The sequence below is a fragment of the Typopeltis vanoorti genome, chromosome 2 (assembly GCF_054136105.1).
Source record: "Typopeltis vanoorti isolate ZY-2024b chromosome 2, IOZ_Tvanoo_1.0, whole genome shotgun sequence".
In the NCBI taxonomy this organism is placed as follows: Eukaryota; Metazoa; Arthropoda; class Arachnida; order Uropygi; family Thelyphonidae; genus Typopeltis; species Typopeltis vanoorti.
In genome coordinates, this window is record NC_143550.1 from 75,732,420 (window position 1) to 75,747,992 (window position 15,573).

General features: G+C 34.4%; 1 protein-coding gene across 1 annotated transcript in view; it reads left to right on the forward strand.

Annotated features, from left to right (window-relative positions):
* LOC150109188 (GRIP1-associated protein 1-like) overlaps nt 1-15,573 on the forward strand; it is a 434,263-nt gene that overhangs the window by 264,062 nt on the left and 154,628 nt on the right. Inside the window, exons 14-15 of the mRNA XM_090401821.1 lie at nt 14,216-14,311; nt 14,420-14,566. Coding sequence (XP_090257947.1) covers nt 14,216-14,311; nt 14,420-14,566 — 243 coding nt within the window. The remainder of the gene's footprint in view (nt 1-14,215; nt 14,312-14,419; nt 14,567-15,573) is intronic.

Consider the following 15,573-nt stretch of genomic DNA (forward strand, 5'->3'; position numbering starts at 1 on the left):
ATACCAGTGATTTCTCTTAACGTTTCCATAGTGTATGTGTTTAGTTTGGTTAGATCTACTGTAGATGTAAAATGGCAGAAATTGCACTAGTGGTTATTAATCAACTAGACACTCTCCAGATGGTAATAGTTAATGCTGATAAAAGCTGATGGTTAATGAACTGAAGCATGGCAAAATATTTAGTCTGAATACTGGGGAAAAAAAAGGCTGGCAGTTTTGCAATGTAGCTTACTACATTTTATTTTGTATTGACTTAATCAACATACAAATATCATAGAACAGCATGATGACATATCTGAAATATCATGCTTGCTGGGATGTATCCTGTTAAACAAGAACCTGCTATGCTTGTGGAGTAATAACAAAACTATCAATAACATCATAATTGTTACTGAGATGATTAATATTAATTGTTACTCCGATTAACATAGTTATTAATTATGATTAATAACTATACATTGTTGTATTCAGGCAGAAGAAAACTATTAACTAATTTCTTCTTTATATGGCCAATAAAACATAGGCTTGCATCTAGGATATTTATTGTTATTATTTTCAAGACTAGTATTGCTTATGAAAATTTTACTGAAGGAGTTCGTATGATGTGCTTATTTTTACTACTATATATTTATTTGTTATTGATCTGATAACAGTAGTACAAAGATATTAAGAGTTAAACCTGAATGTAATCTGTATGTATATATATCAATTCATGATGTAAATATTTTACGACTATGTATTTACTTGTTATCGTTTTAATAAAATATACTCAGTGAATGTGGCATTTGCACACAGTGCTTGACTGCACAGAGGAAGACTTGGTTTCAAATCTTGTCGGCAACTAGAGGAAATTTTTCTAAGCCTTTTTTTGACTGGTTTCCAAGTTAGCCAATCTCTGGCATGGGCAAGCAGGTTTTTCTCCTTGAAACACAAGTTTTTCGTCTTGTAAACTCAAGAAAATTTACCATAGAATCCACACTATTTTCAGACATTAAATATATTGTGTTAGAGTTAGGTACCACAAGATGGTAGCACTTGTTGAGCCATCTCTTCACTGCATGCGGTTTAATTAGTGATTTCCTTTGGCCAGCTATCTCTGGTTGGGTACCAGTGGAAATTGAACTGCCCACTCAGCCTCCAAAAGTTAGACAGGGATAAAAAGGCACTGGATAGACTGAATGATGGAAGCTTACTTAATACGACCTTGTGCCAGACCCAGTCAAAAGCCCTGGAGATATCTAGTGCAACCACTTGGAATTCACCAGACTTTTCCATGGTGTTTATCCAGAATTGTGTGACATATTGAGAATGTCATCAGCTCAAACCATACTGGCAGTTGTTTATAAGTTGAGTACTTTCATGATAGTACAGAAGTTGGCTGTTGATGGTTCTCTCCTTTACTTTAGAGAGAACTGAGGTGGGAGAAATTGGGTGATAGTTTAATTGCAAGGATTTGTAACCCTTCTTGGGAATGGGTTGGACATGGGCTAATTTCCAGGGTGTAGGGTAGATGCTTATGGAGTAAGAGAGCATAAAGAGGGGACATAGAATAGGAGTCAACCCTGGTGCACAAATCTTAAGGACAATTGGAGGAATGCCATTGCAGCCACTTGACTTTTTCATAACTCATTTGGATAGGATTTTTCTGATCACTTCCTGGTGAAAGGTCAGCAGTGACATTTGGAATGATGGGAGACATTTACCAAAATCATTTATGCAGGCATTTGAGGAAAAGTATAATGCCAAGAGAGTGGCTTTTCCATATTGGTGCAGGAACAGTGTTGGACAAAAGTTGTAGCCAATTGCTTTGGCCAGAGATCAGCAGGATATCAATGGAGTTCCTGTTGATATCCAGTTGTGGTATGCTTGGTCTTCATTTGTACAGCCATGGTGCATCTTTTGGAGAACTAGGGCTTATTTAAGGGATTGGAATTTAGTGTTGAATGAGGAATATGTGCTTCCATTTCATAGAGGATTACTTCAATGATGTGTTCGATGCATAGGCTTGGGTTGGAAGACTAAAAGCAATAATTTAACCATATGAATGAGGCACAGAAATCTTGGAGGTCATCTCACTTGGCATTCTTATAAAGCCAGATGACTCTTGGTTGAGTGTGGGTATTTGGATGGGTGTTGCTCAGTTGGGGAAGAGGTAAGCACAAGGTTGTGGGTTGAATTATCTAACATAAATACAACCTTCACAGTATATTTGGAAGGATCTTTAGTGAGGAAGAGGTCTGAGTGGTTGGGATTAACTGGTACTTTGGTGGGCATGTGAACAATCTGCATAAGATCATTATGATGACAAATGTTTCAGCATCTACCTGCTTGGTCTGTGCAGTTTGAGAAGGAAAGTAAGTTGGTATTGTGTACATTGAAATTGCTGAGGAATATAACCTCACTGTTAGGACAGTTGAATTGAAGAACATTGACTTTCAAAGAATAGTTTGGCCATAATTTAGCCAAAATACCAAATATTCGGTTTGAAATTTTACTGAAGCACTGAATATTTGCCTAAAGCATACTGAATTGAATTTTATAAACAAATGCTTTGGGAGAAAAAAAGGCTCTCATTATAAACTGATAAAAAATTTTAATGTGTGTATATTTTTTGATAAACATTTGTTCATAAAATTAGTTCAGAATGCTTAAATTTAATTCAGCATGCTTTGGCCAAGTATTTGGTGCTTCGACCAAATTGTGAAATGAAAAAAGATTGAAAAATATGTTTTAACTCAACCTAGCCATATAAATCACATGAAAATGTAAATAATAAATAAATAAATAACATTTATTTCATAACCATACCCTTAGGTTCATAGAAACTGCATCACTTGCTGCAACCATGTGTTTTTTGGTAATTAAATTTGAATATCTGTTTGAAAAGAGTTAATAACACAATAATTGTCACAAATAATGAATAAGTTATTATGACATTTTTATTTTTGATTAATATTTCACTCTTTTTAATACAAAATGTGACATAATTAGGAATGACAACAAACTTGACAAATTTGCAAATATTTCAAATGGAGTGGACAGTGATATTTTCACTGGAAAAACAAATACCAGTATCATAATTTAGTTCAACTACACAGTTTTACTGATTCAAAGTTAAAAATTCACGTTTTGCTGTTTAGTACTTCAGTCCTCCTATTGCTTTTATTACAGCTTTGCATAGGCAGGACATTGACAGAATCAATTTCCTGATAGATGAACTGTCAGTTCATGGTTCCATACCCTTAAATGGCTTCTTGGAGCTCCCAAAGTGTTTTTAGTTTCTTCTTGTGTATTTCAGTCTCCATTTGGTACCACAAATTCTCAACGGGGTTGAGATCTGGGCTGTTTCCTGGCCACAGTAGTCCCTGAATTGAGTATTAATTGACCATTTATTAACCTGCAACAAAAATTACAGCTTTTTTAAGTACTAAGCTCAATTCGTATGGTTCATTTTAGGGTTATAATAGCATTACTTATACTTTTTTCCCTGTGACATGGGAAAGAGTCATTGTGACAGATGCAGTTCGTTGTTATGGTAAAGTGGTCTCTGATAGTAGACCACAATTCTTCTAAAATTTGCATATTCAAAAATGTTTATATTATAGAAACATGGAAAGTTTTTTCAGTAGTTTTTTGAATATATATATATATATATATATATATTTATATATCTATGAAATATGGATTGATCTAACACTTTTAAGCTCTTCTGAGATAATTACTCTTATGCACCGACCATGGTTTACTTATGAAAAATACAATTCTGACAGTTTGGACTGAGTATTCAGTGTGTACCTGCTCTGCAACCAACAAGCTGCAGGTTTGAATAATGCTGTGGGCATGGATGTTTGACCACAATGTTATTGAGACCACAACCCTACTTATTGGAGGCATGAGATAGCTTGAATAAGTTCCATGAGCAGGGTTCCCAGACTATGCAAAAAATAAATATTAATAACATATAAAAAATATATAAAATTGATAAAAATAGAAAAAAAATTTCTTAGCCCACCTATAGTACAAAATGTGCTATAGGTTTGCAAATAATCTTCTGTGGATGGGTGCAACATAAAAAAAAATAATAAAATTTAAAAAATAATAATAATAAAAAGATTTGTAACAGCTTAGGCTTGTGAAACTTTAATAAAAAAAAATAAAACAGTTCTTAATTTTAGGCGAATATACAAGCTAAGCAACTCCATTACAGCAAGTTGTATTCTCATAAACTCTCTAGTCTTTTTTTAGAAACTTTCCAAGTTTCTATATATATAATACACACACACACACACATGTTCATAGAAACTGCATCACCTTACATAAATATAGTTTCTAGTAGTTCAGTGGTCATTTTCATTGGTTTATCATTAGATATTTCATTGTATTGCATCGTCTATCATTCCCACAGGTTTCTGTACAGTGTAATAGTTGCTACCATTGCACACGGATTTTTTTATGCTATAAATAGACAGCAAGAGCTGGTTTTCACATTTTTGTGTTGAGATTGCTATGGCTAGTTATGTGCAGTTAACCCTTCACAGAAAAGGTGTGATTCAAGCTTTGAATAGAGGAGGCTATTCCTCTTATGAAATAGTAAAAAGGGTCCTTTAGTTAATCTACTGTGGTACAGCTGCTGTCAAAAGTGAAGGAAATTGGATCTTTTGAGGCAGAGTCGCTTAAGAATTCAATCTTGCCACTGTCTACACCATGCCAAGATCAAATTCTTAAGTGACTCTGCCTCAAAAATCACCATGCATCTTCTGGAGAACTGAAACATGACTGGGAACAGCAAACGAGAGTTGTGGCAAGCTCTGTAACTGTCAAGAGAAGACTCATTTGACAGGGACCGATAGCCAGGCACCCTAAAAAGAAGCTCTCTTTACCAAAAAAATGAGATTGGCTTGGTTAAATTGGTGCAAATAGCATGCCAAATGTACCCCTGATCAGTGGAAAAGAGTAATTTATTCTGAAGAGAAAAAGTTTAACTTGCAGGGTACTGACAGTAGACAGACAGTTTGAAGATGATCAGGAAAAAAATTCAACCCTGACTGTTTGGTATCAACAGTCAAATTATCAGCCAATCAAATGATTTGGGGCTGCATGTTGTATCATGGTGTTGGTCACTTGAATTTCACAAAAGGTTCAGTGAATGCACAAGTGTACTAGAAAAGTTTAGAAGAATTGCTGTCTACTATCAGAGACCACTTTACCATAACAATGAAGTGCATCTTTCAGAATGACTCTACTCCTTGTGGGGCAGAAAGTGTAAGTAATGCTATTATAACCTCAAAATGTACCATCTGAATAGTTTAAAAAAGTGCTTTAATTTTTGTTGCAGGCTAATAAGTGGTTCAATGAACACTCGATTCAATGACTGCCATGGACAGAAAACAGCCCAGATCTCATCTCTGTTGAGAATTTGTGGTACCAAGTGGAGACTGAAATACACAAGAAGAAGAAGCCAAAAACACTTTGGGAGGCCCAAGAAGCCATTATAAGGGTATGGAACCAAATTGACAGTTGCACCGATCAGGAAATTGATTTTGTTTAGTGGCATTTTGATCAACCATTATTCTACTGGCCTGACCTCTAGTGCAAAAAAAAAAAATAATAATAATAATCTACATCAAAGGTATATTCTATTTATAATATCATCAGAGAGCAAATTCATATAGGTAGTTTTAATACAGTGAAAGTGGTGGCCTAATCCATAAATTAACGAGTATTATATTAGAGTTAGGATTCTGGATTGCTTACAATCCTAATTATATTATTAAGTGTTAAAGTGGATAGGATATGTGTTATCCATATTCTTGGGATTTTTATAAGACTAGGGTGGTTAAGAATTTCACAAGCTGCCTTAAATTTACACTTATACCACATTTTGGTGTGATTAAACAACAGGTATCTTTCCAGTCATTTCTATGTAGAGTATTCAGGGTATGATCAGAAAGGCCAGATTTACCATAGTTATTAAATTTAATATGCTTTTTATGTTCCTTTTTTCTGATAAGAATTGTGTGTCTTGTTTTACCTATATGAAGGTAAAATGGAGTATACACCAAGGTGGGCCAGTGCTGGAAGTGGATCCTTCGATGAGTTGAATAAGTTCTTTAATTTGCAGGAGGTTTAAAGGTGGCATTAAGGTTGTAGTTTTGTAGTATTCTGTTTGTTTTATCTGATATACCTTTAATCTATGGAATGGTTACAGTTTTATTGTAATCTAGTTTATTTTTGTTTTTAAGTGGAGTCTTGTGAAGAATTTTGTTGATGGTATTTTGGCTGTAGCCATTTTTCAGGAAGGTATTGCTGATTGCTTTTAATTCATGTTTAAGTGCTTGTTCACTGGAGCAAATCTTCATTTTTTAGTGTGTTAATAACACCTAGTTTTTGTGATGGGTGGTGTAAGAGTTTATGTGTATATATTGGCCAGTATGTGTAGACTTACAGTAAACATTGACGGAAGACAAGTGTATCTAGAAAGGGAAGTGAGTTCTGACTTTCAATTTCAAGAATATTGATGGCACATATTCTACCCACTTAACCTTTCTGTCTAAGAGTTAATTATAATTAGGACTGTAAGCAATCCAGAACTAATATAATCCTAACTCTAATATAACACTCTTGTTAAATTATGAGTTAGGCCACCACTTTTGCTGTATTAAAACTATCTATATGAATTTGTTCTCTGATGATGTTATAAATAGAATATAGCTTTGATGTAGTTTTTTTTTCTCCCACTAGAGGTCAGGCCAGTAGAATAACTGTTGAGCAAATCATTGTCACTTTGGATTACTGTTTGAAATGTAATATAGCTTGTCTTTATATATATATATATATATATATATATATATATATTGTGATTATTCATTTTTACTCGGTAGAAAATATTATAAATTATTTTAAATGACTGATACCGAGAGATAAAGAGATGACATGGTTTATTTAAAAAGATACTACTAGTTTACTAGTTTTGTTGAATGGATCAACTTCTTCAGGTATCACAATCAAAGAAATATACCAAAAATAACAGAGACTTAATAATTGCATTAACAGTACTAGTCTAAAAAAACAGTAGTACATTTTGAAAACAGTAATGCGAGCTTGAGTTCCAAATAAAGGTTGACTACATGCTTTCACGAGTGCACCACTATTGAGCAGAGGTAATGTGTGTGTGTCAGAAAGATTGAAACTTAGGGAGTTATTTATATGGGAAGAATCTAACGCAATTTCTCTGGACTCGACAATCTTTCTTTCAAGTTCATCATAGCACACATAGATATTAGAAGTTTGTGTCCAGTCCACAATATGTTGGCGGCCTTCATTCTGAGTTAACGGAGAAAAGAATGTGGCTAGAGAGAGAGCACTGGCTCTAGTCCTGTTGTAGGAAATATCTCTACGGTGGTCTTCCAAACGTAGAAGGATTGATTAAGCAGTTTGGCCGTAGTATGGCTTTCCACAATCACATAAGATCTTGTAGACTCCTGGAAACTGAGGAAGATGTTTCTCTTTAGGTTTAGTTTACTAAGTATGGAGCAAAGTTTTGGGAGCGCAGTGAGGCAAGTTCTGAAGTTAAATTTCTTGAGAATTTTAGCTAGTTTTGGTGAAAGAGTGCTGATGTAAGGCAAAGAAATAAAGGCTCTGTGGAAAGAGGGATCTTCAGAAGCAGTTGAGTGATGGAGAGAAAGAAAATTTTCAATCTTATTAGGAGAGAAACCATTATTGATAAAAGTCTTTTTAAGAAAAAGGAGTTCATTTTCAATTTCTTTTTCTTCTGTTAGTAAAGATTTGGCCTGGTGTGCTAAGGTAGAAATAATACCAAATTTTTGTGAAGGGTAGTGATGGGAAGAAGCATGAAGGTATCTGTCAGTATGAGTAGGTTTTCTAAAAATTTAGATTTTAATACTTTCAGAACATCTGGTAAGCTTCAGATCTAGAAAGGGGAGGCAGTCATTGGATTTCAGTTCGAAGGTAAAAGAGATTTTTTCATGAAGTTGATACCATCTTCCCAGATGAGGAATATATCGTCTATATAATGATACCAAAATTTTGGTTTAAAGGGGAAGGAGTTAATAGCTTTTTCTTCAAAATCGTTAAGAAATATATCTGCGAGAATCGGGGCTGCCCATGGCTAGACCTGAGTTTTGTAAGTAGAGCTTATTGTCATATTTGAAATATCCTGACTTTATGCAATGGGAGAGTAAAGCAAAGAGGTTTTTTGGATAATTTGTTCTTAAGAAGATTGAGGACTTCTTGAGCAGGAACATTTGTGTGAAGAGAGAGACAATATCGAAACTAGCCATTAAATCTGTTTTTTTAAGTTTGATGTCCTTGAGTTTTGATACAAAGTCAGCAGAGTTTTTAATATGAGAAGAGGAAATTTCAGAAAGATTTCTTAAAAAAGTTGCGAGGTACTTATAAAGGTTGTAGGTAGGTGAGTGTATCCCTTTAACTATTGGTCTGAGCGGGACGTTTGCCCTGTGTATCTTGGGGAGACCATATAATCGAGGGATGAAGTGATCTAAGTGAAAGACGGATGTTTCTTGGTAACTCCAAGGTGGTTTTTAATAAATTATTAGTCCTATTGTGTAATTCAATTGTAGGATCACTGTTAAGTTCAGAGTAAGTATCACTGTTTAAAAGTTCCAAAATTTTATTATGGTAATCAGACTTGTCTAAGATGATAGTTGCATTCCCTTTGTCAGCAGGTAGAATAACGATATCATTATTGTTTTTTAAAGACTTAATAGCTGCTCTTTCAGAGTAAGAGATGTTGTCTGGAGGTGGTCCAGCATGATTTATGGTGAAAATGGCTTCTATACGAAGGAGGTTAGCTTCTTTCATTGGTAATAAAGATGCCTCCTTTTCTATCTTCGTTAAGAGTTGTTCTTTAGGTATAGAGGTAGGGGCAGTGACAAAATTAAGACCTTTAGCGAGTATACTTTCTTCTGCCGAAGCCAGTTGGTGGGAAGAATTATTGATAACAACTTTTTTCAAAAAGGTAGAATCAAAATGAGAAGTTTGGCGGTCTTGCATATATTTACGAGAATTAAATTTTCTGATTAGGTTAATTTTATTACAATTCTAAATTTTGGAAGCTTTAAGAGTGCCATTTCTTTTAAATGGTTCCAAGATGAACAGTCTAAAGAATGAGATAAACTGGTTTCAAAATAGGACTTCTTTGAGAAATAAGTGGCAAGACAATATTTGGTTTCAAAAATGCGTTCCGATAAAAGTTCCAGTTTGGCTCTGCGGTAAATTCTTTCAGCTTTAGTGGTTTTTATGGATTCTTTAAAGATAAGGAAGCGTGGAATAATGGAATTGCACTTACATCTTTTTAGAAACACAAGTCTGTTAATGTATAATATAATGGTCCTGAGATTCTTCTGATATTCTTTGATAAGTGAATTTAATTCCTTATCATCAGGAAAATTGATATTATGATTATTCATATATATTTCCTGTTTTAAACAAAAGTCTTAAACAAACACACACACACACACACACACACACACACACACACACACACACACACACACACACACACACACACACATATATATATACTTTCTACATACATATATATATATATATATATGATGAATTATTGACTCGGTTGAAATACATATTGTGAAAAGAGTTGAATGACTTAAACTGAGAGTTAGGTAAAGGGGGGGGGGGTTAATCATAAAACATGACTAGTTTCGGCTTAGAAGCCTTGATCAGGTGACATTATAAAAGAAAAAAAAACACTAAACACCGCCGAAGGTTAAAAAAAACTATGAACAACATAGAGAGTCTCTATACATAATTAGTATGAAAACGTTGTAGTTGTATTTAAAGCTGTTCTTTCATTTGTTGCATTGTTAGGAGAGTGCATGCTTGCAGCATCACGTGAACGCCAGTACATGATTACAGCTGAATGACTATCTTGAAGGTTGTAGCTCAAGTTATTATTTAGATGTTCAGGGTTGAGGATGATTTCTCTAGATTCTATGATTTTTCTCTCCAATTCATCATGGCAATGAAAAATGTTAGTAGATCTGTCCCAGCGGACTGTATGACTTGGGGTTTCATCACTAGGATTAGCCAAGAAAAGGATATGGCTTGATAAGGCACTGGCTCACTGTCTCTTGTAAGCAATGTCCCTCATGTGTTCCTCCATGCGCAATTCAATAGTTGTCTGTCTGGCCAAAATAAGGAATACACAATCACACCGAATTTTGTACACACTAGGAAATTTAAGATGTGATAACATGGTTTTGGGGGGCTTATTAATGAGCGGATTTTTGGAAGTCGAGTGAACAAAGTTCTGATATTGTATTTTTTTAGAACCTTGGCTAATTTTTGTGAAACTGAACTTATGTAAGGAATAGATATATTGCCTTTAAATGTATTTATTTCTTCTGTGTGATGACTAGGAGGATTAAGAAGGAATTTTTCAATAATTCTTTTAGAATATCCATTAAGTACGAAAGTAGTTTTGAGATAGTTGATTTCTTTTTGAAGTTCATTTGGGTCATCAAGAAGAGAGTGAATTCTATGTCCCAAGGTAGAAATTATTCCAAGTTTTTCGGGAGGGAAGTGATGGGACTGACTATGAAGATATCTGTTGGTATGTGTAGACTTTCTATACATCGAAATTTTAAGTTTACCAGACGACCTGGTCAGTTTCACATTTAGGTAAGGCAGGGAACTATCAGTTTCTAGCTCTGCTGCGAACTTTATACTTGGATGTCGACTATTGAGATGTTTCAGGAAATCCATTAGGGAATCATGTCCATGGCTCCAAATGAGGAAAACATGATCCACATAACATTTCCAAACTTTAAGTGTTAAAGTAAAGGAAGAGATAGCCTTGGCTTCAAAATCCTCCAAGTAAATATTTGCAAGAACAGGGGATAAAGGATTACCCATCGCCAGACCATGATTCTGCTTGTATATAGTATCTGGGAATCTAAAATAACTGGACTTCATGCAATGGGTAAGTAAGGCCAACATTTTTTTTGATAACTTGTCCTTGAGTAATGTTATGACTCCGTCTGTTGGGGTATTAGTGAACAAGGAAATTATGTCAAAAGCTAGCCATGATTTCATCTTCATTAACTGTCACATCCTTAATGTATGAAACAAAGACTGCTGTGTTATTGATTAAGGATGAGGACTTGCCTGAAAAACATTTGAGATATTTTGCAAAATGTTTAGAAAGTTTGTATGTAGGAGAATCAATACCTTCCACAATGGGACGTACTGGGATGTTTTCCTTATGGGTTTTTGGAACTCCATATATGCGCGGAATAAGAGGATGGAGAGAGTGTAGAGACAGGCGAACGTTTCGAGATAGTTCAGTGGTAGTTTTCAATAAGTTGTTGGTACGATTTTGAAGTTTTTGAGTTGGATCTCTCTCAAGTATTGAGTAGGTATCACTTTGGAGTAAATCAAGCATCTTATTTTGGTAATCTTCAGAGTTAACGATAACTGTTGCATTGCCTTTGTCTGCAGGAAGAATAATTATATCTCTGTTGTTTTTTAATCTCTTAATTGCTTTGCGTTCTGTTGAAGTAATATTATCTGCAGGTGGTTTTGCATTATTAATAATAAAGATGGATTCAATACGTAGAAGTTTTGCATCTTGTGAAGGGAGGAATGAAGTAGATTTTCTATTTTGGTAAGGAGTGATTCTTGTGGGATAAATTTTGGAGTAGGAATAAAATTTAGACTGCTACCAAGGATGCTTTTTTCTTCGTCTGAAAGTATGTGAGAAGATTTGTTATTTACGACTTTGTCAAAGTTGATGTGTCGTTTGAGAAGTTCCTATTATTTTGTATTCTTTTTAATGTTTCAAATTTTTGATAAGATTTACTTTGTTATCATATTGCATTTGGGCTGCTTGAGATTCACAGTTCATATTAAAGATATGCCAGCTCTCATTATCTAAAGATTTTTCTAGTATTTGAGCTAAAGTTCTTTTTTAGGTGAACAGAAAAAAGAGAGTACGTTTTGTATTAGAAATTCTTTCAGCCAGTAGGTCTAATTTAGCTTAATGATAGACTCTCTTCGCACGTTCTGTTGTTATGTTCTCTTTGAAGGAAATAAATTTACGAAAGACAGCATGGAATTTGCAACGTTTAAGAAAGACTAACCTGTTGTTGCTTAGTCCTATCCCAATCAGTGTTTTCTTGAAGTTTCTTTTTGTATTAGAAATAAAGCCTCGTCATTAAGGCTATAGATATATGACGAATTATTGACTCGGTTGAAATACATATTGTGAAAAGAGTTGAATGACTTAAACCAAGAGTTAGGTAAAAGGAGGGGGGGTTAATAGTAAAACACATTGGCTTATAACAGCCTTCATCTGGTGACATTATAAAAGAAAAAAAAAACACTAAACACTGAAGGTTAAAAAAACTATAAACAACATAGAGAGTCTCTATACATGATTAGTATGAAAACATTGTAGTTGTATTTAAAGCTGTTCTTTTGTTTGTTGCATTGTTAGGAGAGTGCATGCTTGCAGCATCACGTGAACGCCAGTACATGATTACAGCTGAATGACTATCTGGGAGGTTGTAGCTAAAGTTATTATTTAGTCCGGTTACTTTAGATTCCAAGATACTATATACAAGCAGAATCATGGTCTGGCGATGGGTAATCCTTTATCCCCTGTTCTTGCAAATATTTACTTGGAGGATTTTGAAGCCAAGGCTATCTCTTCCTTTACTTTAACACCTAAAGTCTGCAAATGTTATGTGGATGACGTATTCCTCATTTGGAGCCATGGACATGATTCCCTAATGGATTTCCTGAAACATCTCAATAGTCGACATCCAAGTATAAAGTTCACAGCAGAGCTAGAAACTGATAGTTCCCTGCCTTACCTAGATGTGAAACTGACCAGGTCTTCTGGTAAACTTAAAATTTCGATGTATAGAAAGCCTACACATACCAACAGATATCTTCATAGTCAGTCCCATCACTTCCCTCCCCAAAAACTTAGAATAATTTCTACCTTGGGACATAGAGCTCACTTTCTTCTTGATGACCCAAATGGACTTCAAAAAGAAATCAACTATCTCAAAACTACTTTCGTACATAATGGATATTCTAAAAGAATTATTGAAAAATTCCTTCTTAATCCTCCTACTCATCACACAGAAGAAATAAATACATTTAAAGGCAATATATCTATTCCTTACATAAGTTCAGTTTCACAAAAATTAGCCAAGGTTCTAAAAAAATACAATATCAGAATTTTGTTCACTCCACTTCCAAAAATCCACTCATTAATAAGCCCCCCAAAACCATGTCATCACATCTTAAAATTCCTAGTGTGTACAAAATTCAATGTGATTGTGTATTCCTTATTTTGGCCAGACAGACAACTATTGAATTGCGCATGGAGGAACACATGAGGGACATTGCTTACAAGAGACAGCGAGCCAGTGCCTTATCAAGCCATATCCTTTTCTTGGCTAATCCTAGTGATGAAACCCCAAGTCATACAGTCCGCTGGGACAGATCTACTAACATTTTTCGTTGCCATGATGAATTGGAGAGAAAAATCATAGAATCTAGAGAAATCATCCTCAACCCTGAACATCTAAATAATAACTTGAGCTACAACCTCCAAGATAGTCATTCAGCTGTAATCATGTACTGGCGTTCACATGATGCTGCAAGCACGCACTCTCCTAACAATGCAACAAACAAAAGAACAGCTTTAAATACAACTACAACGTTTTCCTACTAATTATATATAGAGACTCTCTATGTTGTTCATAGTTTTTTAACTTTCAGTGTTTAGTGTTTTTTTTAATTTTATAATGTCACCTGATGAAGGCTGTTGTAAGCCGAAACTAGTCTTGTTTCACTATTAAACCCCCTTTTACCTAACTCTCGGTTTAAGTCATTCAACTCTTTTCACAATATATATATATATGTGTGTGTGTGTGTGTATACTCTAGAATGATGACCTTAAAAAGGAAGTCGACGTATTTGGGAAATTAAAGTAATTATTCTTAACACTGTTGTAGTCTCCATAATTTTACTGAAATGAATGCTGATCACCGTGTAACACTATATATATATTATTTATTCATTAATTGCACATTAAGTTATATATTAATAAATTAAATTGATGTTTCTTATTTTAGTTTAAGTGTTTCTTTTGGTGCATTCCTTATATAATAATTTAATAATTCATTTTGTTATCATTCAGGATATGCAAGCATTCATAGAAAAACTTCGTCAAGATCTGCAAGAATCAGAAAGTATGAAGACAGCAGCAGAATGTTCAGCAATTGAAGCCAATAAGGTTAAAATGATATGTAAATCACTTTCTTTTGTGTTAATTGAATCATGTTGACTTGTATTTGATGTTATTATTCTTTACTTTGCATTATGAATGTTTGTATGTTCATAGGTGGCTGAAAAGCGAAAAGTGCTTTTAGATGAAATGGCGGCTCACTTACAAGAAACATCAGATCGCCACACGGAGGAAATGACCCTTCTTAGAGATCAGTATTCTTCTCAACTGGATGTTGTTGTAAGAGATTTAGAAAAAGAAAAGGTAATGATTTATAATTAATACCAGTTAAATGGAGATTAGGTATTCTGTAGTGTAAGTTAATCATTTAGTGTGCATTACTAAGAATTAAAGTGACTCCTTAATATAGTCTCAAGACTGATCTATGATTTATGCTGAACAACCAGGGTTCAGATCCCATCTAGAACATATGATTCAAGCTTCAAGATTTTTCATAGCAAAAGTCTTAAACAGTTATTCCTTCCTGTTCTCTAGTAGAGTGAGGATAACTTAGTGGACTTCAACTTTCACTGCTACACACAGTTTGGTCTTATTTCTTGTAAGACAGATCTCACTTTTCTCCCTTTTACTTTTAAAAATATTCAAGTCTCCAGTCGGGATCAGAGAATAGGCTTTTTTCTGTTTATTCTTGGATTTCTGGCCTTTCCTGACAAAAATACATTAGTTGTGATCTCAACCTCCAAAAGGTTTGGTATTCTATTCTGTTTGTGACAGTACTTCTCACTTCTGCAACTCCTAATTATTTATATGCCCAACTTTTGAATAATGCTCTCATAATAGGGATGGTGCACTGAAAATCTCTTGTCAGAAATTATCTTCAATGCCTTTCTCAGTGACATCCTGTTTTCTGCATCATGCCTTTTCTGTAAGTATTTTTCTCTTTCCTATTTCACCATACAGGCCACAACCATTCATTCATTTTCATTTAAACATGTTAGAACATGAGCAGCTGCTGGTCATCTCTCTCTCTCTCACACAATCCGTTCTTCAAACTTATTGTACCAACTTCTCAGATTCATTTTTCATTCCATCTATCTATTCTTTCAAACAGCCTTCTCAACATGTTTTCTCAAGAACTAAAAGGAAAATGAGTAGATTCTTTTTTGCTAATCATTACCTTCTCCATTCTCTCTCTCTCTCTCTCTCACACACACACACACACAGAGAACTGGTGTGTTATAGATTCTGCAACCATTCATGTGGGGATGATATTTTAAAAAATAATAGTAAATAATACATAAAGAAAATCA